The sequence below is a fragment of the Morus notabilis genome, unplaced genomic scaffold, assembly GCF_000414095.1.
Source record: "Morus notabilis unplaced genomic scaffold, ASM41409v2 Scaffold568, whole genome shotgun sequence".
In the NCBI taxonomy this organism is placed as follows: Eukaryota; Viridiplantae; Streptophyta; class Magnoliopsida; order Rosales; family Moraceae; genus Morus; species Morus notabilis.
Genome location: NW_010368058.1, coordinates 186,509 through 214,481, shown reverse-complemented (window position 1 = coordinate 214,481; position 27,973 = coordinate 186,509). Strand labels below are relative to the sequence as shown.

The 27,973-nt window shown below is 38.4% G+C and overlaps 1 protein-coding gene across 1 annotated transcript; it reads left to right on the top strand.

The window, feature by feature from the left end:
* Positions 1-545: 545 nt before the first annotated feature.
* Positions 546-27,973, top strand: LOC21400702 (Fanconi anemia group D2 protein homolog). Its single transcript, XM_024176388.1, has 31 exons — positions 546-973; positions 1,067-1,517; positions 1,766-2,020; positions 2,114-2,326; positions 2,417-2,548; positions 2,643-2,772; positions 2,859-2,905; positions 3,265-3,366; positions 3,512-3,619; positions 5,429-5,571; positions 5,668-5,762; positions 5,883-5,961; positions 6,052-6,100; positions 6,176-6,256; positions 6,562-6,657; positions 6,763-6,866; positions 7,526-8,003; positions 13,265-13,300; positions 13,408-13,612; positions 13,695-13,828; positions 13,944-14,124; positions 14,207-14,439; positions 14,562-14,657; positions 14,919-15,005; positions 15,089-15,121; positions 15,215-15,349; positions 15,492-15,552; positions 15,630-15,685; positions 15,754-15,810; positions 15,887-16,007; positions 27,631-27,973. The coding sequence occupies exons 1-31, from the start codon at positions 639-641 to the stop codon at positions 27,783-27,785; spliced, it is 4,488 nt and encodes a 1,495-aa protein (XP_024032156.1). The 5' UTR covers positions 546-638; the 3' UTR covers positions 27,786-27,973.

Genomic DNA, 27,973 nt, shown 5'->3' with positions numbered 1-27,973 from the left:
TAACTGATTGCCCATTTTCATTTATAAATAACAAATTTTGTTCATATAAAAATAGGCGAAAATTTTGAAAAGAGAATTTCTTGTCGTTTCCCCTCTCAAATGACAAATATTTTTATCACAAATTTAAACGTTCTTAAACGACAAGACGTTTTAAGGCAAGCGATTTTTTTTAAAATTTTATTCATTCGAGTTTTAATTTCAAATTTTTAAAATTAAAAATTTTTATAAAATATCACATTAATTTTTTTATTACAGTTAAAAATTTTAAATAAAATTAGAATCATTTTAATTTACGTGTATTTTTTATAAAAAAATATTGTAATAAATTATGAATCATGATTCGAATCAGGATACGAATTCTCCAACAAAATAACCCGATGTCTCAATTCAAATTTAGAAAACGACACCTAACCCTTTAAAAAAAAAAAAAAAAAATCCAAATTCGCAATTTCACCACAACCGAAGTTTGGCGCCATTTTGCCCCATTTTGATTCCCTCCCCTCTCTCTCTCTCTCTCTACCCGTAAGCAGAGACCATCACTAGAACCAAAAAGTTTCAGAGAACGCCACCGAACGACGTCGTAAAGAAGCTTCCCCTCCGTCCGAAGAAAATCCATCTGCAACTCCAAGCCAACAAAAATGGCGTTCCTTCAAAAGCAAAACCCTTCTCGCAAAAGACCTTCCTCCTCCTCCTTCCCTCCGCCCAAAATCCCCAAATCCACCTCCACCTCCGCCTCCGCCGCGCCAAACGACGCCGTTGAAACTCCATCGACGGAAAGGATGATCGCCATTCTGGCCGAGGCCGGCTGCACTCTCATCAACCCATCCGGCCCCCCCTGTATCCCCTCCGATCACCACAAGCTCCGTCGCCAACTCCACCACGCCTTCTCCTTTTCCGAGAACGCCTCTGCTCTTCGCGCCGATTTCCTTGCCGGCCTCTCCTCCTACATCCAGTCCCCCAGAAATCTCCGCAGGTGAGTCGGTCCGACCATTCCTGTTTGGTTCCCTAGAAAATTTTGTTTTAGAAACGAGAAAAATGATTCTGAATTGTTGATATTTTTTTCCAGGATTCTCGCTCCTTTGAAGAGCGACGGCTTAGGTTCCGCCAGCGACAGCTTGATGCGACATCTCCTGCTTGTCCCTTCGATTCAATTGGACCTTCAGAACATGCTTCTCGAGAAACTTCCGGAGTATTTCCACGTTTATCCACAGCATTCTGGAATTTCGTCGATGTCACTTGAAGATGACGTTGCGAGGCTTATTGTGAATCATTTCCGGTGGCTTGATTTCATTGTTGATCCTAATGCCTTCACGGATAAATTGATGCAAGTTCTTTCGATTTGCCCTCTGCACTTGAAGAAAGAGATCATCGGTTCGTTGCCGGAGATTATCGGCGATCACAGCAACAGCACCGTGGTTGAATCACTAGAAATAGTGCTTCAAGAGGATTCTGCCATTGTTGTCGCTGTCCTCGACTCCTTTTCAAATCTAAATTTAAACGATCAGTTGCAAGAACAGGTTCTCATCGCTTACAATTACTATGTCAAAACTGAGTTAGGATATTTCATGGTGTTCAGATGGCGATTTCGAATATATTCTCTGCTTAATAAATATACTGATATAACCAGCAAAGAAAAAAATACTGATTTTATCATGAGTGTTTTCATTTCTTTCACAGAAACAATGGTAATAGAGTGAGATTGTGAAAGTACTTGGACATTATTTTTTATATCGCATCTGAGTTTGAAATTTTCTTTGATTTTAAGGTCATCACCATTGCATTATCATGCATAAGAACAATTGATGCGGAACACATGCCATTTCTGCTTAGATTTCTGTTGCTTTCAGCAACACCAGCGAATTTTGGTAGAATAATCTCGCAGATACGAGAACAGTTAAAGTTTGTTGGGTTGTCGAATTCTCAAGCAATGCATCAGAAGAAACTCAAAGGCAAGTCGCACATGGACGGCTCGGAGGCTCCGATTCTTGATGCCTTGAGATCAAGTCTTCGATTTAAAAATGTATATTTCTTTTCTTTCCTTGTTGTTTGCGTAAGAAACGTTACCCCACTTTTCTTTTGCTTAACTTGTGTCCTAAATTTCTTTTCCCCATAGATGCTTTGCCAGGAGATTTTGAAAGAACTGAACTCGCTTCACAAACCTCGAGATCACAAAGTCATTGACATATGGCTGCTTATGCTCATTTACATGAATGGAGAGTCCCTGCAAAAGAAAGTAGAAAAGATATTCAAGAAGAAAATCATTGAAGGTTGTATTCAAAAAACTATGTTTGATCAATGTATTTGCGGGCTCAAGGAATTGGTACAGGTATCTTCTGACGACGTTTTGTATCATAGATAGCAATTCTGTGAGTTTTTGTAAATAATGTTTCGACCTTTTCCCCTCTCAATCTATCAGGATTATTTTCCATCATTTATTTCTTTGTCTGAGTATTTGTTGACATGCAAAGAACAAAAAGCAAGGGAGTTGGGCGTCCGTGTTTATACTAGTCTATTCAAAGAATTCACTGATTCTTATTCAAGACAAGAAGTAAGTAGTTTCGAGAATCGTTTTTTTATTATTCTTCTTAAGTCGAATAACTAAATGTTATACTTTGTAAATTCTCATATGTGTATATATGCAGGTTCTTGGTTCACTAGTTACTCTTGTGGGATCTGGGGTTAATTATGCAGTCAGTTCTGCTCTGGAGACCATGGGTTTGCTGGTCTCTGATTATGCACGGGAATTGATTCCTCTTTCTCCTCATATTAGTGGTACTATATTTGTTATTAATTCGTTGGACTTGGATGAACTATTTCGCTTCCAAGGTCTTCATAATGTGTTTATCTTGTGCAATCAGGCATATTGGATTACTTGGAAGGATTTAACGTTGAAAATCTGCACAAGGTAGCACTATCTTTCTTTAAGATTATAAGAAACATTTGTGCCGTGTTTAGAATTGTTCTTGTGTTTGTTTTTCACATTTTTTGAGAAAGAAAAACTGAAAACAATTCGAAAACGGCGTTTGGTACAATTAAAGACAAAAAACGGAAATGAAAATGATTTTTTGGTTTAGTGTAAAATGGGAGAGAAATAAAAAATGACTTTTAGTCGTTTTTCACTTTTTATTTTCTTTTTCTCCTCTCTCGAGCACAGAAAGAGAGAGAATGATTTCTGTCTGAGATTAAAAACGTGTTCATTTCCATTTTCATACAAAAAACAAAATCATTTTGGCTTCATTGGCTATGAGGTTTTCCATTGTGCAGGTCTATGAGGTTTTTAGCCAACTGGCACTATTTGCTCGATCTAGCACAGATTCATACAGATCTGCTTTTGCAAATGAACTATTGATGATAGTCCGGAAACAGGTATCATGGACTTTTTAGTTTCTTCCTTTTTTCAGCAAGGAAAAAAAAATTTTTTTTTTATAAACTTATTGAATTGGTATCTCTGTTGACATGATATTGGTCTTAAAAGTGGAGCGTTGATTGGTTTCGTGCTGCTACCATGCAGGTTGGTCATACAGACTTCAAGTTTAAGAAGATGGGCCTTATTGGCACCCTAAAGATAGTTTCCTGTCTTGGTGATGCAAATAATGATCCCTCTCCATCGGTTTCTCAGGTGATACTATCATTATTGTGTTACCAACTTCATATCATTAGTGTAACTAACCTTCATATTTGGAGGTCCAACTCAATATCAACCAACAATCTAAATAGCTGCAGGTTATATCCAGAGTTTCATTTTGCGGTTTGGTCCCTAAGTTTTCAATAAGTGGGTTTGATCCTTGAACTTTTTATTTTAACCAATTACTCCTTGAATTTAATATTTTTGGCAGTTTTGGTCCCTAATTGCAAAATTAACAATAAATGTTTTATATTTAACAGACTTGGTCACATGCCATCTTGTAATATCTTGAAAATATTACAAAAATACTCACGCAAAGTGCAAAATGTTCTAATTTTTATGGCTTCTCAATGCAATTGAAGAGAACTGCACCATATGTGACTATTTCTGTAAAAGTTCAAGCTATTACACAATAGGCACGTGATTACATTCATTAAACTTTGAAGTGCATCATAAATTTTAAGGTTAGGGACCAAAACAGCCAACAAACTTGAGTTCAAGACAAATCGGCCAAAAAAAGTTTAGGCAAAACTATAATAATGCTAATAGTTCAAGGACTGACAGAGCCAAAAACCCTTTCAACTTTGCATTGTCAATGGTGAATGGTGGTCGAACACCCATACCTGTGAAGCTGTGACCTCGCATGATGTAAATGAGGATGGACATAGGTTCTTGGTTTGGTTGCTCTAGGGTGATAAGTGATCAAACTTGGACCTCCCATAGATTACTTATGTGAATTTAGTTTATCGGTACAGATAAGCATACTAATTGTTTGAGGGAGGCTATAAAACATTAGTCAATGACTCATTAGTATGAATATGGGATTGGAAAGGTTTTAGTGTGGCTAAATTGATAAAAAGTATCGATTGCCTTCCGTTTTGTGTGTCTTAAACATCCGCCTTCCATTATGCATCTCTTAATAAGGAGGATCCTTTGCTATAAGCGTATAACAGCTAATAAAATGTGAAACTCTGATATCAAGCATTTGAGAATATAACATAAATGGCATTTTTTTCAACTACTGCTTGAAATTTGTTTAACTATTTGATGGGCCTGCCAAGCCTCCCCTGAGATTCACTTATGTTAGAAATATGCGTAAGAATGTTAAGTTGGAAGGCAACGTGGCAGTGGGAATTTCTGATGCCAGCAAAGAGGGAGTGCTAAGTTAGCTAAGTGAGCTGGTCCAATCCAATATCAGTTGATTGATCATTTGCTCTCATTTCTTGTTGCGTAATTCCTAATTAGTGCAGATAGTGCTTGGTTTTAACACTATTGGAGGGTCATGGACCTCTTGGTGCAAACACATGATCATAAGGCTCTTTATTTTTATTTTTTATTTTTCAATGAAAGTGCTACTTTGCTGAAACTTGCTCCGAAGGTTAGCATTTTCCTATTGAGGCTGTTTGGAAATAAGCTAAATTTTTTTCTGGTCCAATAGGAAAACAACCAATCTTGACAATTATAATACACTCGCACAGCATAACATACATCACATACACAATTTAGAACCAATCTTTGTTATGGTTAGTTGTATGTGTCTGTATGGAAAATTTGGCTTATAACATTTTTAGTATTCAGTATGCAAATGCTTAGCAATTGAGTCGTGTATTGTTTTTACGGGTAATATATTGTAACTGTCCTTCATATTGATGGTAAACACTGGCATATGCTTTTTTCTTTTGGGAAAAAAAGCAGTAAGTTGAGATTGTTTTTTGTCTTAATATCTGTCAGCTTATTGTCTTCTATAATTTTCAATTCTGTACTTTAAAATGTGCATTGTGATTCTCGATGCCATTTCAACAGAAATCAAATTGTGAGGAGGCTTTGGAACTCTTGAAAACGTCTTTGGACTCTTGCAAACAGTTACCCTTATCTTTGGTCATGTTTTATGATGAACTGGCAGAGTTGATGGACTGTAAAGCTCTTCATCCAACTATTATAGAATGGTCAGTTGATTATAATAGCCTGAGGCCTGTATCTCAAAAGTTATTAACAGTTATGCTTTTCTTGGTTTTAAAAAGAAACATATACCTTTATTGTAGGATCGGAAGGCATGTAGGAGAATTTGAATCCTTGTTTCTGTCGGATATAGATGGTGGACAATTGCCTATGAAGGAGTCATATTGTGGTTTAGAAGGTGAATATTGTGATGAAACTTGCCTTTCTGCTTTCTAATAGTTTGTGACTATATGTTCCATGTCATTATATATAAGAGCTTAAACAGTGTGAATTAAAGTTTCTCTTGTTCTTTTCATAGGGGAGCTATGGATGAACTTGGACGGTGATATTTCACCTATTTGTCTCAACATATTGCCATTGGTTTCCTCTTCCTTGCAGTATGCATTTTTCTTTCTTTTTTTTTTTCCTTAATTCATGCTCTGATATGTTTTTGTTGTTGGGACGCTTGAAAGTTGTATTGCATGCAGGTCTACTTCTTTACAAGTCCTTCCTGCTCACTTCCTTTTACTAGCTGCTGTAAGTGCATGATCTCAAGCCCTGAGTATTCTTTGAAGCTATGTCATAGGCCTCTCATTTTCTGTCAATTTTCAGATTGAGAGGTTGACAAATCAAGGATCTCTTGGAGGAATTGATGCGCTACTTGGCTGCCCATTGCACCTTCCTTCATCTAAGGTTAGACAACTGTGATGCTATGTTAATATGAACAACATCTGGTTTACTTATCCGCCTCATCATTTACATGTTTTACACCAGCTAAACATTCAAGTTACGTTGACATGTATCTGTACCGCACTGGGAGATCCTCCAGAAACCTTTCTGCTGTTGCTGTTTCACGTGACATTAGTCTAACAGTCATCATTTGTTGTTACTTGTGATAAACGCTCTCATACTTATTTCCTGACTATACTTGTGTAGCTTGTGAATGCAAGTGGGCATGACATTTGTGCTGATATGTATTTGGCTTATGCATTACCCAGTACTTTCTTGAAGCTGGCTGGAAGTCTCTGACTGGAGAACAGAAACAGGTTGTCTGTCTCTCTATCTATTATGCAGCAAACTGGATACGTGAACTAGTAAGTTATTGAATGAATAATGGTACCTTCATGTTTCAATGGGCTTAGTATTATTATTATCTCAAATATACAAGGATCGGTTATTTCTTTTGCTTCCAAATATAGCTCAATGCCTTCTGTACACAAATTGCTGGTGGATTTGAATGTACAAGTCAGGCTACAAAAGAGGGTATAATTTCAAAGCTACTGAAGCGATTGAGGAACCTTGTGTATGTTTCTGGATTCTCCACTTCTCAGGAAAACTTTGTTAAAAGCATTTTCAATTCATGTTAAAACATTGTTGAGCATTCACATCGTTCTTTTATCAACTGCAATTCTGAAGTTTGATTAATTCTTGGTTCCCGTTGATATTTTGAAGCTCATGATCATTACTTGCAGTGCTGTAAAATAGTTTGTTTGTTGGCATATTGGGGAAGTTTTGGGGGAATTAACAACATATAAAGTTCAAATAATGAGCCTCGTAATGAAAGAAAAGGGGGAAAAAATGAAAGAAAACTTTTACATTGCAGCCCCAGAATGTTATGGCCTCTTCGTTTCTCAAATATGCCAAAAGATGCCTTGATTCTCTAAGTATTGTTATATGAATTATGAGCTAAAAATCACTTTCGACATTGGCTGAGCCTTCGGGTGACATTTACCACCTCTTGATGCATCACAAAAAATCAATTTAACCACAGTCAATTTCCTGTCTCGAGCATTGATGTTAACACACCCTATATTTTGGCTTGTGTTTCATTTTGCCTCAGTGAAAACAAAACTACTTGATTTTTACTTGAGTTTTCATTATATGAGATGTAGTTCTACTACATCCTCCTTAGTATGATCTTTTCTTACGTAAAGTACTAATGGAAATTACTCTAAAATGTAGATTTCTTGAAACTTTATTAAACTATTCTATTGGCCGGAGCACTATATCTCTTCCTGAGCTCCATATTTATGTGAATCACTCTGGGTCTTCACTGTTAAACCCAATTTATCATGTGAGGCACATGGAAAAGAAAAGTGAGCAGAATAAAATGAATGATAACACCTCTTCAAACAAGAAGACACGCAAGAAGCTCTCAAAGGCGAGCACAAGTTATGATTCAAATGACAAACTCCGGCAGCCCACAATAATGGAAGCATTGAGGAAAGCTGGAGCTGTAACAAGCGAAGATGTACCCAATGAAAATTCTCCTGGTTTATCTTCAAAGGGCAGTTCAGCTGAGTCATCACAACAACACCGATCTGACTCCAGTGAGCCTATAGTTATAGAGATTTCTGCAGCTGTTAAGGCTCTTGAAAGTCAGAGATCCAAATTCAGGTGTCTCCAGGTTCAATGCCTTTCCATTTGGGCCCATTCAAAGGTAGGTTATGCTTATGATGTACTGTCTAAAAGTGAAGATTTTGATGAGAATAATCTTCTTTTCTCATTAATTATGAATGAATTACAACCTAGTATTTAACCTAGAGTGGCCGGCATTCCAGTCCACAATTCTAGGGAAGGAGAAACATAAAGTGAATCCCTTTAAATTAGGAATCCCACCAAAATAGGAAAGCTACATAATACGCTAAACCTAAACAATTAAGGAAACAAATACTAAAAGATAAATATAGATATTTCCTAACTAATTACATAATTCTACACTCCCCCTCAAGCTTGGTTTGTATATATTGTACAGACCAAGCTTGGAGTTTAGTTCTTCGAAGCTTTCCTTTGGAAGTGCTTTGGTGAGAATGTCAGCAATTTGAAATCTTGTTGGAACATATCTTAGGTCCACGATGCCATTGTTGACCTTTTCCGAGATAAAGTGTTTGTCAATCTCAATATGTTTTGTTCTGTCATGATGAACGGGATTCTTGGCAATACTAATGGCTGCTTGGCTATCACTCATCATCTTGATCATGTCTTTGGTCTCAACTTTGAGTTCCCTTAATAGCCGCTGAAGCCACATTCCTTCACAAATTCCCAATGCGAGAGCACGATATTCGGATTCTACACTGCTTTTGGAGACCACGGTTTGCTTCTTACTTCTCCATGTGACAAGATTTCCCCAGACATACGAGCAGTAGCCGGTTGTAGACCTCCTGTCAGTCAATTCTCCTGCTCAACTAGCATCTGTGTAGATCTCTACATCTCGGCTTTCAGATTTCTTGAAGAATAAACCATGTCCCGGAGTTGTCTTCAAGTATCTCAGAATTCTAGTCACTGCCTCTAAGTGATCCTCACTTGGATTGTTCATGTGCTGGCTCACAATGCCAATAGAATATGCAATGTCCGGTCTTGTGTGTGATAGGTAGATGAGCTTACCTACAAGTCTCTGATATCTTCCTTTGTCAACAGGAACACTTTCCTCAGTTGTATTAAGCTTCCTGTTGGAGTCCATGGGCGTCTTAGCAGGTTTGCACCCAAGCATGCTTGTTTCATTAAGCAAGTCTAGAATGTACTTCCGTTGGGATATGACAATTCCCTCTTTAGACCGAGCTACCTCCATTCCCAGAAAGTATCTGAGAGTTCCAAGATCCTTGATCTCAAATTCTGTTGAGAGCATCTTTTTGAGTTTGAGAATTTCTCTTGCATCATTACCTGTTAAGATGATATCATCTACATATACGATTAGAATAGCAATCAGATTTCCGGGAGAGGACTTTACAAATAAAGTATGATCTGCTTGACACTGATGGTACCCATTCATTATCACGGTTTTAGCAAATCTGTCAAATCAAGCACGAGGAGATTGCTTTAAACCATATAGAGACTTCTTCAATTTGCAGACCATCTTGCTATTTGAGTTGTTTTCCAAGCCAGGGGGTATGTCCATGTAGACTTCCTCTTCCAGATTTCCGTTTAAAAAGGCGTTCTTAACATCAAGTTGATGTAGAGGCCAATCTCGGTTTACTGCAAAGGAGAGAAGGACTCGCACCGTATTCAGCTTGGCAACCGGGGCAAAGGTTTCCTGATAGTCAATCCCATATGACTGAGTGAAGCCCTTTGCTACAAGTCTAGCTTTGAACCTCTCAACACTTCCATCTGCTCGGTACTTTACCGTGAATATCCACTTGCAACCCACAACCTTTTTCCCGTAAGGTAATTCTGTAAGAATCCATGTATTATTGCTCTCTAGGGCCCGAATTTCTTCCTCGACCGCTCATTTCCACGCTGGATCTTTTAATGCTTCTTGGATAGAGTCAGGAATCTGCATACTATCTAGTTTTGACACAAAAACCCTGTAAGACGGTTGCAGCTGCCCATAAGCTACATATCTTTCAATGGGATGACTTGTACACCCTCGGATACCTTTCCTTTGTGCAATTGGTAGAGAAGAATCATCAATGAGAGGTACAAGAGACTCAAGGGATAAGGAATTCGTACCAGTGTGAGTATCCAAGGCAGGTGGACTTAGTTCTGGCTCTTGACAGCCCCGGTTTTGCATAGTGTCTTCTATGTGCTCAATGGGTCTTCTCCTTCTGGAATAGACACGGAGTTCATGATTGCTAGTGTCAGGTTGATGAGGAATGGCTTCGAGTGGGGCTGTTTGAGCATCAGAATTTGGTTCAACATTTAATGAGGACTCTCGAATGGACTCTTGAATGACAGGTTGAGTGAAAATTGCCTGAGTGTCTTGAAGAGTATCCCAAATCTGATATTCCCTTGAATTCTCCCCCTGTGAATTTCGGATTTGAGATAGAATGGCTAGTTTTCAAAAAAGGTGACATCCATAGAGTTGTACACTTTCCTAGTAATAGGAGAATAACATTTGTACCCTTTTTGATTCTAGGAGTAACCAAGAAATATGCATTTAAGTGACTTGGGATCGAGTTTGGTGCGATGTTGTTGGTGAATATGAACAAAGGAAGAGCAACCAAAGACACACAGTGGTAAGTCCGAGGAGAAGGATCTGATATGTGGGTAGGTTTTAATGAGGACATGACGTGGGCTTTGAAATTTAAGAACTCGGCTGGGCATCCTATTTATGAGATATGTGGCAGTGAGTGCTGCTTCCCCCCAAAAATGTTTCGGGACATGATTATAGAACATAATTGAACGAGCCACTTCAAGCAAATGCCTATTTTTCCTCTCGGCTACCCCATTTTGTTGAGGGGGATCAACACAAGAGCTTATATGAATGATGCCATGTTTGCTGAGATATGGACCGAGGATGGAGTTGAAATAATCCTTGGCATTATCTGTCTTAAGGACCTGAATTTTGCTTTGAAATTGAGTGGAAATCATGGAATGAAAGGATTGAAATATTGATGCTGTTTCGGATTTCTCTTTCATAAGAAATGTCCAGGTTATTCGTGAGTGATCATCTATGAATGAAACAAACCAACGGGCTCCATTTATATTTTTTACTCTTGAGAGCCCCCAAATGTCACTGTGAATCACGGAGAATGGTTTCGAGGGTTTGTATGGCAGGTTAGAATATACATGTCTGGTGTGTTTTGCAAGCTGACACGTTTCGCATTGATAGAAATTAGACTTTTTATTGATGAACAAATGTGGAAACACTTTTTCAAGGTATACAAAGTTCAGATGACCCAAGCGAAAATGCCATAACATTACTTGACTCTCAATTGACATAGACTCAGAAACAAAACTGACAGAATTAGAAATAGACTCAGAAACACAACTTGACGAATGAACTTGTCTATCCAGAGGATCATTTTCTTTGAGCAAATATAGACCACCATGCATCTTAGCACTGCCAATCACCTTCCTCGAATACGCTGCCTGAAATTCACACAAGTTTGAATAGAATTTAGTCACACAGTTTAAGTCACAAGTAAGTTTGCTAATTGAAAGCAAATTGCAGTCTAATTTCGGAACATAAAGGACTGAAGAAAGATGAAGATCCTTGGTTAATTCGATTGAACCAGTTCCTGCCACTGCTGAGAAAGACCCGTCAGCAATCCGGATTGTTGACTGACTTGTGCATGGGATGTAATTGTGGAAAATATTGATGTCTCCAGTCATATGATCGGAGGCTCCGGAGTCGACTATCTAGGGTTTCAGTGTCCTATTATGCACAATATGGGCAGAGAAGGGAATACCTTGGTGTGCTAATAGGTTGGTTGGTTGTTCGGTAGATGATTGTGATGCTTGAGCGGAGGAGGAAATATTACCGAACAGTTTTTGCAGGGTTTCCAGTTGCTCCCTGGTCAATGGACTGGTCCCTCCATTGTTTTCTGGTGCGACAGCAGCGTTCGCATATCTTTCCCGGTTTGGTTTCCAGTCCGCAGGTTTACCGTGTAATTTCCAGCAAGTGTCTTTTACGTGGCCAAGCTTCTTGCAGTGCTCACACCATGGGCGTCCCCTCCTTGATTTATTGTCCCTCGGGAGGTCCTGAGATGAGTTGTGAGATGAGTTGTGAGTGTACAAGGCTGACCCTTCAACAGGGTGAGTAGTTTGATTGTCTGTAATCATCAGCTTCTTCCTACTCTCCTCTCGTCTAACTTCTGCAAAGGCCTCTCGAATGGTAGGAAGGGGTTTAATCCCCATGATTCTCCCCCTGACTTCATCTAGGTCTTTATTGAGACCAAGAAGAAATCTGAAGGTTCTTTTCTGTTCAACAATTCTCCGATATAAGGCAGAGTCATCAGGACACTTCCAAGTATAAGTCTCGTACATATCTAATTGCAGCCAACAACGTGTGAGATTGTTGAAGTATTGAGTGACACTTGATTCTCCTTGTCGTAGGTCGTACAGTTTGGTCTCAATCGCAAACAATTCAGATGAGTTTTCGGTGCTGGAGTATGTTTCACGAGCAGCCTCCCAGATTTCTTTGGCTGTCCTGTAGAGCAAAAAATTCTCTCCGATCTCCGTGGTCATGGAATTTATGAGCCATGACATAACCATGTGATCATCGGTTTTCCAGGCTCGGTATTTAGAATTTGCCGTTTCTGGAGCAGAGGTTTCGCCTGTGAGATGCCCATCTTTTCCTCTACCACAGATGTACATAAAAACTGACTGTGACCATTGAAGAAAATTATGGCCTTGGAGTTTATGGTTTGTGACAGGATGAGAGGAATTATCATTGATGATAGAGGCTGAAGAGTGGCTCGGGTGTGGAGGTGATTTCCGATGAGTATTTAACCTAGAGTGGCCGGCATTCCAGTCCACAATTCTAGGGAAGGAGAAACAGAAAGTGAATCCCTTTAAATTAGGAATCCCACCAAAATAGGAAAGCTACGTAATACGCTAACCTAAACAATTAAGGAAACAAATACTAAAAGATAAATATAGATATTTCCTAACTAATTACATAATTCTACAAAAAGTAATAGCCATCTTTCTCGGTTGTCTACATTGCATTTCAAAGAAGTACAGTGATTGAACAAAATATCATTTGCTGGGTCAGTTCATTTACATGATTTGGATAGGTATGCTAAACTTATCATATCAGAAACTTTCAAATCCAATGGACAAATGTTTATCAGAAAAGGCCCCTATCATCCCATTTGAGTAAAACATGATACTTGCAGCTTACCAACATTGTCTATTTCGAGTTCTAGGGATTTTTGTCTAAAAGAAACAATTCATCCAACTTTCCATTTTTCACAAAGCCATTTGGTTAAGTTTTTAGTCGAATAATGATGTAATTACTTGATGTTTCTTCTCTGCTAGCGTCAGGACTCTTGTTGCTCTGATCCTGCTGCTGAGGTAACTATTTGTTTGATGTCTATCTGGCAATTGATCTATTTTCTTTTAAAAAGAAAATTACTACATAATTTGAAAATAATTCTCTTTGTATCTTCAACGGGTGCTAGTTACCACTATTTCTGTACCTTCTGCGTGATCTTCGCTACAAGCTGGATTATTTCACCCTTCCCAGCAAACAATTCTCATGTAGATTCTTAAGTGCTCCAACCGGGTTCACCAGGTTGACAGTAAATCAATTTTTAAGCAAAGTTAGACAAGTTTTTCCAAGTCTTAAGAGGCACTTGGATAGTGCTGTTCGTTTATTTAAAGAAGGTAATATTAGGAACCAAGTTAGCTGGACAAACCTCAGAAGAATACTCAACATTTATTTAATCATGAAAAGTTTACTCCGTAGGTGATGGATATTGTCAAGAACATTGGAAAATTCAATCTGCTTCCGCTGGGAACCCATATATTCCCATGTTTGTACTTACAAGATCTTCAGTGTCTGCTTTGGTCCTTAAAGAAATACTTCATTACTTTCGTGAGGTGAAATTCTCTTCCGTGCACTCTAGGCCATTATCAATCATCTTATCTAGCTAATTGTACACCTATAGTCTATCATCAAGACTAATAAAGTTTTCATCATCATTTTTTATTGTAGATAATTAATTTACCTGAAATCCAGATGAACGAAGCAATTGTTTTAAACCTTCTCGAAGCCTTCCAGCCTGTCAAGATCCCAGATGATTTCTTTTCAGGCGTGCAGATGAAGCTCTCTCCTGGGACTGCAGAGTACTTGTATTTCGGTGCTTACTCATATGTTGAAATTGTCCTGAATGAAGGTTAGCATTCATTACCGCTGCCTTGTGATTTTTATGCCACATATTTTTGACCCTCCTATGTAATTACATCTTGTCCCTGCAGCTTGTTCTTTCTCCTTTATGCTGGCCTCTGAATCTCTTCTTACCCTGGAGTCAATTGCAACCTCAGTCCAAAAATTCGCAGATAAGTTCAAGGAGGAAAATGGTAACCAGATGAACTCAGAATTTATCAAGGGGGCTCTTCCTATCTTATGCAACAAACTTGGAACTTCTGCTGAGAAGCTTTTGAGGCATGCATGGGATACTGAGAATCTTGAGAATGGTTGGAAGGACAAAGTATGACTTTTGATAGTTGTATCTCATATTCTTTGCACTTTGGCATTGACTGGGAAATTATCTAGACGGTTGTTGTATGCCTAAATTTATGGTCTTGATTCTTGAAGTTACAATGCTTTCAGGGTGACATGATTCAAAAGGTTCTTCGCATTTACTTGGAAAACAGTGATCCCACTTCTGCTTTGCTCGCTGAGATAGCTCACTCTAGTTTTTCTGAGGTGCATGTTTGGTTCAATATTCTTTGTACTATTGATTGTTTAACATCCAAGTCATTTGTCTCTTGAAAATTTACTTTTGATAAGAATGATGAGAATTTGACTTGGGTTCTTTGTTACTCCAATCTATATACTAGTTTTAGATATGTGACTCTGTTTGACTGAAGAACATGTCTGTTATTATTGTACACCTGCTAAAGTTTATTGCTTTCATCTAAACCAGATACTAAAATGTTGTAACTTGTATGATTTATCTTTCATTAGGCTTTTTCGGGCAATAGAATGGAAGAAGATAATTGTGGTTTTCCAACTCTGAATTCTGCAACATTCATTGTATGGTACAGGGTACTGGTAAGGCATCTTGAGTTTTTCTTTTTTATGTTGTGGTTAATTTTCTTCTTTCGGGTGTTGATAAAATATGCTATTTTTTGCAGCATGAAAGGAACTTGAATGTTCTCAATAGATTGGTGAGTAGAAGATACGTCTTTGATTCAAATATCATAGTGACTGCTAGTGTTTTTTTGTTCAAAGAATAAGAACTGATTTATATTCTTCATTAGGTTAAGGAAGCCATTCTCCATGGGAAGCCTAGAGCCAATGCTCAACGTGAAACTGTTGAAGAATTATTCGTCAAGCTACAACATTCTGTAAATGTGGTGGTATCATTAGTTACCCTTTGCAGGACATCTGACAAGGTTATCTTAGAAAGATTCTGGTCTTGTTTTTGAAACGTTTGTTATGTTCTCCATTTTTATTTATCCAATGATATTTTATTTATTTAATGTTGCTTTAATTTCTTTCAAGTGAAAATAATCTTGACATTACATGATGAAATAGATGACTGTGCATGCTATGGCCGTCAAATATGGTGGAAAGTTTGTTGATTCTTTCTTGAAAGGTATACCTTTGAAACTTTTTACCTTAGGTTCTTTGAATATGACTGGCTAAGGTTTTTATGCTTTCTTTGTTGTCCAGTTTTTGACTTCTTGCGTGCTCAATTTGAAGTCCATAAGGAGTCCATAATCCAAATGGTAAGCTATGACACATCAAAATACATCCTAAAAGGGAGCTCAATCTAATGCTTTTTGGTAACAATTAGGTGAAAGAGCTTCAGAAGGCCACAAGAACTATACAAGCCTTATGTTCTGAAGCAAAGGTCAGTATCTTTTTCCACTGAACTTTTGGAGACCGTTTAGGATCTCCTTCTTGATGTTTTCCCTTATTTTTGGAAGGGCTTGAAACAAACTGCTATAACTAGCAAAATTCCTGCTACCAAGAGGTCCATGGAACGCTATTTATTCCATGTCAAGGCTCTTCTCCATACAACATCAAGTGGATGCACATTTTGGTTAGGTAAGGATTGTATAAGCTATATTTCTGTACATATGCTTTAGCCTTTATATATTGAAGCTTTCTTATGAATTTTAGATAGACTTACTCCACGTGAAGTATCCTGTCTTGCTACAAAATTCTTCTTAATGTTCCCTGTTATCACCTGCGGAAAAATGGGGAAAATTATGGAATTTTCATTGATTATTAGAAAAACGATACAACACAGCTAATATATACATAATCAGAATGGGAAACTACTCTAAATCAGATCCCTACAAATTAGGGATTTTTCTAACAAAAGAATCTCCTATTCTAGGTACAACTAACTACAGAAATACGTGGTTTTCTTATCTGGAATATCCGTGTGTGATCTTCCACACTCCCCCTCAAGCTGGTGAATGAATATTGTCCATTCCCAGCTTGCCTATAATTGACTGAAACACTAGATTAGCAGGCCCTTTAGTCAGCACATCTGCAAGTTGATTCCCGTATGCTACAAATGGAGTACAAATCAAGCCACTATCTAGCTTCTCCTTTATAAAATGTCTGTCAACCTCAATATGTTTAGTTTGATCATGTTGCACCGGATTATTTGCAATGTTGATTGCAGATTTATTATCACAGTAGTCTCATAGTTCCTTCCCACTTGATCTTTAAATCTTCTAGAATGTTTTTGATCCATAGCAGCTCGCACACTCCAAGTGCCATTGCTCTAAACTTAGCCTTTGCACTTGACCTTGCAACAACATTTTGTTTTTTGCTCCTCCAGGTTATGAGATTACCACCAAGAAAGGTACAATAGTCGGATGTTAACCTCCTGTCCACCACAGATCCTGCATAATCAGCGTCAGTATACGCCTCAAGAGTCAAACTTCCTCCATTCTTGAACAAGATTCCTCTCCTTGGTGTTCCTTTCAAGTGCTCAATGATCCGGTACACTGCCTGAAGATGAATCCTCTTTGGATTATGCATAAATTGGCTTCCTATCCACCATAGATCCTGCATAATCAGCGTTAGTATACGCCTCAAGAGTCAAACTTCCTCCATTCTTGAACAAGATTCCTCTCCTTGGTGTTCCTTTCAAGTACTCAATGATCCGGTACACTACCTGAAGATGAATCCTCTACGGATTATGCATAAATTGGCTTACCATGCTCACTGTATAGGCTATATCAGGCTGAGGATGTGAAGGTAAATCAATCTTCCAACAAGTCTTTGATAAGTACCTTGATCCACAATCGTATCTCTAAGTGCTTCACCAAGTTTCTGGTTGGATTTGTCGGTGTTTCGGCTGGTTTACAACCCAATTTACCAATTTCCTTCAACAAAAATCTGCACATACTCTTGCTGTGAAATAAAAATGCCGTTCCGAGGAGTGGGCAACTTCAATGCCAAGGAAATACTTCAATCTTCCAACCTCCGTTATCTCAAATTCTTTCATTAAACACTTCCTCAAGACTTCCTTTTGTTCAAGTTCATTACTAGTCACAATAATATTATTCACATACACTAACAACACTGTCACTCCCCCTGAAGTGGAGTGTTTAATAAAGAGAGTATGATTACCTTGGCTCTGCTTATACCCCATAGTTGTCATAACTTTGGTGAATCTTCCAAATTAGGCCAGAGGGGGTTGCTTTAATCCATACAAGGCCTTTTTTAATTTGCACATTGTTTTCCTATCTAGATTCAAACTGAATCCTGATGGAATCTCCATGTAAATTTTTTCTTCAAGATCACCATGTAAGAAGGCATTCTTGACATCATATTGTTGTAAACTCCACTCAAAATTTGCTGTCAATGACAATAATATCCTCACGGTGTTCATTGTAGCAACCGATGCAAAAGTTTCTAGGTAGTCAACTCCGTAAGTTTGAGTGTACCCTTCACCACCAATCTAGCCTTATACCTCTCAAGAGACCCATCTACTTTGTATTTTACAGTAAAGATCTACTTGCAACCAACTGAATTTTTTCCCTTTGGTAACTCAACTAACTCCCATGTTTGATTTTTCTCGAGTGCTTCCATCTCTACTCTCATAGCAGTCCTCCATTCTTCATGACTTAGTGCCTCAGACACTGATGCGTGTCGTTAACCGTACCAAATTTAAATCCTTACTACAAAATATATTTTTAAAGCATAGCATTAGCAAGGGTCGATCCCACGAAGACTGATTAAGCTAATTTATTATTAAAACCAAAGATTAAATTGAACAAATGAATAACAGGAGGTTTTGAATGACTACACTAATAGTTACAAATTAAACAATTAACTAATAAAGATAAATAAGAAAGATATCAATGATAAGCAAGTGGTTAAGGTTTCACTCTCCACCACTAAACAATCATCCAGGAGTTGACATCAATATGATTCCCCAATTCTCAAGTGAAATTATTAATCGTAGATAACAATATGCTTTGTTATCCCAATCTCTCCTTAATTTGTTGCTAAAGAAAGGTAAGCGCTATTATCTAAACTCTTCCCATCAAACAACCTAGAAAACAAGCGTTCTAAATTCAATTTAATGGAAGCATTAAGCAAGAGAGAGATAGATTAATCAAGGTAACAAATTCAACAAGCGCAATTCATTCAACCTGGCCTATATTCTACATTGTAATCCATAAAAACTTGACCATAATCATCAATCACAATTTACCACATGTAATTAGAATTCTAGACAACTCCGGATCAAGAACCCTAATTTGGCGATAGATTATTATCAAACATCATTTAGTTGGCCACCCAAACAACTTGAAATAATAATCATAGACAAGAATTGTAGAAGAATATAAACGATTTCACAATTGAAAATTGGGAATTAACATTTAATTATTGTTTAAAATCCGGATTATTCAGCCCATTCACAGCTGTAACAGGCTATAGATTTGACAGGCTGTAGAGGCCTCTAGCTGTCATCTTTCCTTATTTAGTTGATTTAGGAAATCAGGAAATATATCATGATATTTCCTGATTACGTTAGACTAGAAATTAACCTTTATTTTCCCTGATAATAAGGCTGTAGATCAGGCCACACTCTTGTATATAAGTGCAGCTTTTTACCATTCCAGATCAATGAAAAGTATTATAATTTTTCATTCATTTCTTTATGGTATCAGAGCCTGGTTTTTGACTCTGTCCAGTAGTCCCTTTTCTTTTCATTCCTTCTTCCTTTAGTCCAATATTCAATGGCCAAATATGGCATGGCAGCAGACCGTGGAAGCTCCACTTCAGAAATTACCTCCAGTCAGGAAACCCCAGTGGCAGGGATCAATGGAGGCTCGGACAGCAGTGGAGTTCTGCCAATCAAAGCCACAAGCTGAACGGGCATAACTATTTGCAGTGGTCACAATCCGTTCTCATGTTTGTTCGTGGGAAAGGAAAGGATGACCACCTCACAGGCCTGTCAACTTCACCAGGAGAAAAAGACCCCAAATACCGGTCTTGGAGGGCTATGGACAACATGGTGATGTCTTGGCTGATTAACTCTATGATCAATGATATTGGAGAAAATTTTCTTCTCTATAGTACTGCCAAAGAAATTTGGGATGCTACCAAAGATACCTACTCCAGCAAAGAAAACACCTCTGAACTATTTGGTGTGGAAACCATTCTCCATGATCTCCGACAAGGTGAAACCTCTGTTACCCAATAATCGGTCCTGAAAAACACAAATAGATGGCAAGAATATTACTTCACAATCCAAGTCTTTGGTTATTTTACTAATGGACAAGAGATTGAAGCTCAAACTTGGCAAATGAAGGACCCCTTTTAATGTGACATTGGATCCAATTTTTATTGTCCCTGTACCGGCTACCACGGAAGAGGTTCCATTAGCAATCTGCACTTTGCGGTTTCCAGCGCTAGGAGTGTCTGTGGTGTACAACTTTGCACACCCAGTCATATGGTCCATTGCCCCTGAGTCAATAATCCATGGTTTTTCCTTTTCTACCAAGCCATGAAAAACAATTAGTGCTTTACCTCTCTGAGCCATAAAAGAGGGTGAGTGGGACGATGATTGTGTTAACATTTGCCATACTTGTTCCATCTGCTCTTTAGAAAAAACAAGTGCTGCAGTGGTTGGTTCTTCTTCAGTCTTCTCAATGGCTGCTTGAAATCCCTTTCCTTCACGTCCACGGTTCCGGGGTGTCCAATTTGCCGGCTTGCCATGTAGTTTCCAGCAGTTTTCCTTGGTGTGATATGGTTTTTTTACAATGATCACACCACTTTTTATTAATTTTTTCTTCTCCTTGCTTCTTTTGTCCATGGACAACCAATGCAGAATTTTCCAAGATCTGCATATTTCCTCCGAGCATGACCCTCTTCCTTGATTCCTCTCTACGTACTTTTGCAAAGATTTCCTCAATTTGTGGTAGAGGTCTCATTCCAAGCAGTCGACCTCGGACTTCATCCAAGTCCTTGTTAAGTCCAGCGAGGAAGTCATATATTCGATCTTGATCAACCATTCTTCTATACATGACTGCATCATCAGGGTCTTTCCATGAAGGGGATGAAAACAGGTCTAACTCTTGCCAGAGTTTTGTCAACTCATGATAGTATTGTGTGACATCACTCTCCCCTTGTTTCAAATTTTTTCCCTTGTTCCTTAGTTCAAACATCTGTGATGTATTTTCCAAATCAGAATAAGCCAAATTGATTGCATCCCAAATCTTCTTGGCTGTGGGAAACAGGATGTAGGTGTCCGCGATGTTGTCTTCCATAGAGTGAATCAACCATGCCATCACCATAGAGTTTTGTGCTTCCCAATTCTCATACGAAGGATCTCCTGTTTTAGGCTACAGAATTGTGTCATCCAAATAGCCTAGTCTTCCTTTTCCTCGTAAGACCATTAGTACCAATCGGGACCACTTGAGAAAATTCTTTCCATTTAACTTGTGGGTGGTGATTTGAAGAGATAGATTATTAGAACTCTCGGGAACTGAAGTGACAAGTTGGGAGGCAGCAGTGGGAGCAATTGTGGAGGTAGTTTGAGAGGACACTTCCTCAGAAACATCGCCTTTACTTGCTCCAGTCAACGCCCTTTTATATGCTGTCATCTACAACTTGAAATTCTAGAACTCCTAGGCTTCGCCTGGCTCTGATACCATATAGCAGGAATTCGAGGAGATGGCGGAGGAAAAAGGAAAAACACTGCTTCTTTTTTATTCACTTATATTCAACCTCTACATTAGTCTCTTTATATAGGAGAGACCGGCTGGTTTGAATAAGGAAAACAATCATAACAAATAAAAGACAAATCACAGAGAATATCATAAAAAAGCTAATCCCTAGTCTCTAGGAATATTCCTTTTGAATCAGCTGCAAATCCTCCTTCATAATTGTCCTATATTCGGTAACAGTTAGGGTGTACTAATGCACGATGACTCATGAATTATATCAACTGATTGAAAGAAAGGATATAGAACCTAATTGAAATAATCTTTTGCATTATCAGACCGAAATCTCTTAATCCCAACCCCAAATATTGTTTGATCATGTTGTAAAAAACTTGAATAGCAAAGCTCACATCATATTTATTTTTAGTAGGAAAGTCCATGAAACTTGTGAGCAATCATCAATAAAAGAAACAAACCAACGAGCCCCTAAAACATTTGGAACTGTAGAAGGACCCAAAATATCACTGTGAATAAGCAAAAAAGGAATATATGTTCTTTTATTACTAATTGGAAAAGAGGCACGTTTGTGCTTTGCAAGTTCACAGATATCACAATGAAAATGTTCTACATCAATTCCTTTAAACAAAAAAGGAAACGCAATTTTAAGAATGCTAAATGACAGGTGTCTTGACGAAGATGGTATAACCAAATATTGTCCTTATTAGACGCAGAAGACTCAGATTTGTCCAGTAGTTTCTTCAAGGTGGTAAAGTCCATCTTTCTCCTTAGCACGTCCAATCATCTTCCCCATACCCTGTTCTGAAATTCACAAAATGGCTGGTAAAAAATCACACTGCAATTCAAGTCCTTTGTAAGCTTATGGATAGACATAAGGTTGGTAGACAATTTTGGAACATGGAGAACATTTTTTAGGATAAGTGTTGAACTTAAGGAAATATCTCCTTGACTTATATTACTTGGACATGGGCTATAGGAAATAAATTGATGAGAGGAATTGGAATTGGTCATGTGATCAAAGGCCTCCGAGTCAATGACCCAAGAACCTGAAAAAGAAGTTTTGAAACACTGAGTGCACGAGAACATGAGTACTTACCTGAGAGAGCCAAAGTACATGCACTTGCTCCATTCGGTTTCTCCATAGTCCCCAACAAGCTTCTCAGCTTCTCAATTTCCTCTTTGTTGAACTCGCCTTGGGCTTGAGATGCACCTTCACCATTTGACTGAGTATTAGTCATGTGTGCTTGATTGTGGCCTCTTTGCTGCCCACTTTTCGCAGTCCAGCTTCTGTTAAGACACTGTGGTTTTCCATGAAGCTTCCAACACTTTTCTCTAGTGTGCCTAGGTTTCTTGCAGTAAGTACCACCATAATGTCTCTTTATTCACCGTCTTTGACCAATCAGCAAGTCCATTATTATTAGCAACATGTTGGTCAAGGCCCGTAATCTTCATCTTAGCAATTTTCAAGACCATTGAAGGGTTGACATTCTTTGAAACCATGTTGAACCATTAATATTATGGTGGTTCTCATTAATATTTTATGTACAAGGGTTACAATATTTATAGGAAAACCATCCCACGGAATAGGGAAAGTAAATACTTTAATTGAGGGAGATTCTTATCTCAAGGAATCTCTTAAAAATTGAAAGAATAAACTACTTTCTTAAGTTATCTCTAAGCCCTTATTAACCGGATTGGTACATATCCGGTCCATGACTTTAGTCTACTTTCCTGATTTCTACACTCCCCCTCAAGTTGATGCATAGATATCTATCATGCCCAACTTGCTAATGAGAAACTCGAAGTTTGGTCTGAATAATCCTTTAGTAAGAACATCGGCCACTTGTTGTGACGTTGGAACAAATGGCATACAGATGGCTCCAGCTTCAATCTTTTCCTTTATAAAGTGCCGGTCAATCTCAACATGTTTTGTTCTGTCATGTTGGATTGGATTGTGGACAATGCTGATTGCTGCCTTGTTGTCACAATACAGCTCCGGGCGACCTGGTTTTGCTTCGACTCCGCCTATATTTCATGAAATCCATCGCTCGGAAGGTTAATGAGAAGCTCAGTCCTCGCTTCTATGGGCCGTTCGCCGTTCTGGAGAAAATTGGTCAGGTGGCGTATCGCTTAGACTTACCTGCTTCTGCCAAGATTCACCATGTTTTTCACGTCTCCCAGCTAAAGCAGTTTAGGGGGTAGCAGTACCAGGGTCAACCTCTCCTTAAGCAGTTGACAGCTGACTTGGAACTGGTTGTCAAGCCAGCTGCTGTGTTGGACGTTCGCACCATCTTCGTTGGGGGCGCCAAGTGGAAGAAATTTTGGTTCGTTGGGAGGGCCTTTCCTCGGGGGATGCCACTTGGGAACCTGTGACCCTGATTCGGGACCAATTTCCTGCTTTCAACCTTGGGGACAAGGTTGGTCTCCAGGGGGGAAGTAATGATAGGTCTCCGCCTATTAAATTTGTTTATGCTAGAAGAAGGAAGAATGACCAGCATGGACTGGTTGGTAATTTGAAGGAGGATTAGTCGTGGGGATTAGCAATTCTGTTAGAATCCTTGGTCTTGGGATTGGGGAGGGTGAGTGGAATGGAACCCGCTGGGGGGAGTGTCTAGTTGGTTAGAGAAGGGTAGTATAAATAGCCCAGCCGTTGGGTTGGGAGGAATCGAAGAATTTTGCTGCTGTGAGAATTAGACTGTTGGAGGCTTAGGGTTTTCGAATTCCCCTTCTATCTGTAATCTTTCGTTTTTCCCCATAAATACAAGGAGCCAGACCCATTTTTTGGTTAATTTTCATTCAATTACTTACTGTCTTACGAACACTGCATAGAAAAGACTTAGGAAAACAAGATCCTAACAGATACTTTACACAATTTCTGACCCCTTTGCGTTTAGCAATAGAGAGATCAGGCTCAGGTATATTGGGCTCGGATTCGGGATTAGACAAGTTTGTGTGGATAGATACTGTGTGAGGATTACCATGAGCATAATTGGGGATGTCCTGTGATGAAGGATCTGGACTGATCTGTGGTTCAGGCTCTTGGCAGTGTTGGATAGTTTCAGTCTCTACTCCTTGCTTTCGGTTCTTCCTCCTGTAAACCAGTAGTTTTTTTGTTCCTGTTTGTTCCCTATTTGCATTTTTATTAATGTTATGAGATAACTCTATGGACTCAGAGTTCAAATTTTCATTACTTAAGTCACTCAACTCCACATTTATTAGGAAATTTGGGCTCTTTGTTATGGATTGAACAGTTTCAGTTGCAGTTTCTATTTCAAAGTCCGAATCTTCATTTATTGTTCATTTATTTTCTCCCCCTAAAGATGAGTGCCAAAAAATGGTTGAGACTGAAAGAAGGTAACATCCATTGTGACAAACATTTTGTGAGATTTTACGTCATAACACTTGTAGCCTTTTTGGTTCGGAGCATATCCTACAAATATACACTTTCTGGCGCGAAAATCTAACTTCCCCCTATTTTGACTGTCAATATGAACGAATGCACTACACCCAAACACTCTCAGGGGTAAATTTGTTGTCAACTTAGAGGTAGGAAATGTATTCTTGAAGACATTTAAAGGTGTTTGATAATTTAGAACTTTGGTAGGCATGCGATTTATTAGGTATCTTGCAGTTAGTAGTGCCTCTCCCTAAAGATACTTAGGAACACCATTAGTAAATAATAATGCTCTAGTGACTTCTAGGAGGTGTTTGTTTTTTCTTTCTACTATCCAATTTTGTTGGGGTGTATCTGAACATGAACTTTGATGTATTATGCCCTTTTTTGAAAAATATCCCCCTAGGATTTCATTAAAGTATTCTCTACCATTATCACTCCTAAACACTTTTATTTTTTCATGAAATTGTGTTTCAATCATTGTATAGAATACCTGAAAAATCTCTTTTACTTTGGACTTGTCCCTTAATAAATATACCCAAGTGAGTCGTGTGTGATCATCTATAAAACTAACAAACCATTTTTTCCATACATTGTTGAGGCCCTAGATGGTCCCCAAACATCACTATGAATTAGCATAAATGGTTTTGATGCTTGATATGGTTTAGAAGGAAAGAAAGAACGATGATGCTTAGCTAGTTCACAAATCTCACATTTAAACAAAGGTGGACTTTTATTTCTAAATAAATTAGGTAGCAAATGTTTTAAGTAATAAAAACTTGGATGTCCTAATCTATAATGCCAAGGCATAACATCTTAGAAACGAAAATAGAGTTTAAACAAGAATTTTGAACTTGGTGTCCTGAGTCGGTTCCATCTTCAAGAAAATAGAGACCTCCACTTTCTCTAGCACTGCCAATCATCCTCCCCGAGACCATGTCCTGAAACTCACACCAAGAGGAGTAAAAAATAACACGACAATTAAGGGAATTTGTTATCTGACTAATAGACACAAGGTTACAAGAGAGTTTAGGAACATGAAGTACATCATGCAAGATTATAGAATTGGAAATTTTAACAGTTCCTGTTCCAGCAATTGCGGAGAGGGAACCATCAGCTATTCTAATCTTTTTATTCCCTGCACATGGGGGTATAAGTTAAAAAAAATTGGGAGCAACCTGTCATGTGATCAGTGGCTCCAGAATCTATTATCCAGGAGTTGTTTTGTTTAGGATTGACACTGAGGAAGGCCGAGACCAGATTACCTGTTTGGACAAAGGAACAGGAAGGGGTTGATTGGTTTACTCGGAACTGTGAAGACTGAAAAAACTTGTGTAGTTGCTCCAATTGCTCCTTCATGAAAGGCAGCCCTTCAGGAGTACTTTGTTGTCCCTGATCTTCATTGGTTGCTTGAGTCGAGAAGCCCCTGTTATCAGCATTCTTCTTCTTCTAGTTCTGCGGTTTTCCATGAATCTTCCAGCAGTTTTCACGCGTATGCCAGTGTTTCTTGCAATGATCACACCAAGGCTTCTTTTTCCTGTCATTTTTCGATTCATTCCTCATTGACACAAGGGCAGAATTGTCAGTCACAGCAGTCACAGGTTTGTTATCTTCTTCGGTTTTCAACATAACCTTCTTCCTAGTCTCCTCTATCCTAATTTCAGAAAAGGCCTCCCGAAGAGTTGGTAGAGGGTTTTTCCCGAGGATCCTAGACCTAATCTCATCAAAGACTCAATCCAAACTTGCCAAAAACAGGTACACTCGATCACTCTCTTCTTTTTTCATGAATCTCACGCTATCAGTTGGGCAGTCCCACTCATCATTGTAACATTGATCTAACTCTTGCCATAGGGAAACCATCTCATTATAATAAACTGTAACCTCACGCTCACTCTGTTTGGATTTCCACAACTTGGTTTTCAATTCAAAGATTTGTGAGAAATTTTCAAGGTCAGAATAAGTCTCTCTAACCGCATCCCATACATCTTTTGCAGTAGAAAGAAAAAGGTAGGGTTTACCTATGGTCGGTTCCATAGAGTTGATTAGCCAGGCAATGACTAAGGAGTTTTCTTATCTCCATGCTTTCAGTTTCGGATCTCCATCTCCAGGTTCTTCACTTCTCCATTCAGAGGATTGAGTTTCCCGCTTCCATCTATGGCCAGCTTCACCGATTGTGCCCATTCTAGGTAGTTTTTCCCGTTCAATTTGTGGAGAGTCAATTGGAATGAAAAATGAGAGGAGTCTCCCCCTTGAGCCATGGTGGTTCGATCTAGTTCACCACGATTAGGGCCTTTTGCCCTAGAGGATGCCGAGGATCTTCCTTCTTCTGTAATGGCCGTTTCAGCCATCAATTGAGAAGATTATTTTCGGCTATGATACCATGTAGGTTTCAGGGCAGAAAAGAAGTATTTCGCATTAATATTTTATGTACAAGGGTTACAATATTTATAGGAAAACCATCCCACGGAATAGGGAAAGCAAATCCCTTGATTGAGGGAGATCCTTATCTCAAGGAATCTCTTAAAAATTGAAAGAATAAACTACTTTCCTAATTTATCTCTAAGCCCTTATTAACCGGATTGGTACATATCCGGTCCATGACTTTAGTCTACTTTCCTGATTTCTACATATTAATTGAATCCATTCTGATTATGGAAAGAGAAATTTAGTTGAGGAAACTTGCTAGATTTTGGAACTGCATGATTTCCATGTTTCCAAAAAAGATTTTTACAATCTAGAAGAAAAAAATGTAAGCTCTTTTTAGCATGTGCGCATGTGTCTCTAAATATTGCCGAATTCGATCAAAGGATGCCATATTCACGACAAAGAAGAAAGTTTATGCTCTTCCTAGAATAATATACTGTTAATCAGGCACAAGTTTGGCTCAAGATTAATTAATTTGGTTACATTGCATAAAGTAGTTTGATTTCTTGGAATTCTTTCAAAATTTTATAAGTCAATCAAATTGGCAACTTTATGGTCAATATGGTATCCCTATTTAGTGGTCGCGGATGATTATGGCTATCAAATGAGTTTAACGTCATCTTAATTTTTATGCTTACTGTCATTTTCAATTGATGTTCAAGTTTATTCAACGTTTCATATCTTATTTTGACAGGTAACCTAAAACATAAAGACTTGACAGGACAGGTTGTGAGCTCTCAAGCATATGTGGATAATCAAGGTGACAATGCCATAGAAGATCCACCAGCAACTGTTGACGAAAGTACACCTGTCAGTAATGCTAGTGAAGACGATGGCGAAGCAGAATGAAAAGCGTGTAACGTCACAAGACAAGCTTTAACCAGAACGAATAAAGCAACCCAAAAATGAAGTGAGTTAATAAAATTTCAGTTCTAGGGAACTTCCAGAGACAACTTAAGATGCATTGTGGGTGCTTGCAATGCTTCTGCTGTAAGGACTCCTTATTTGACCATTATGATTAAGATAGACGGCCATTC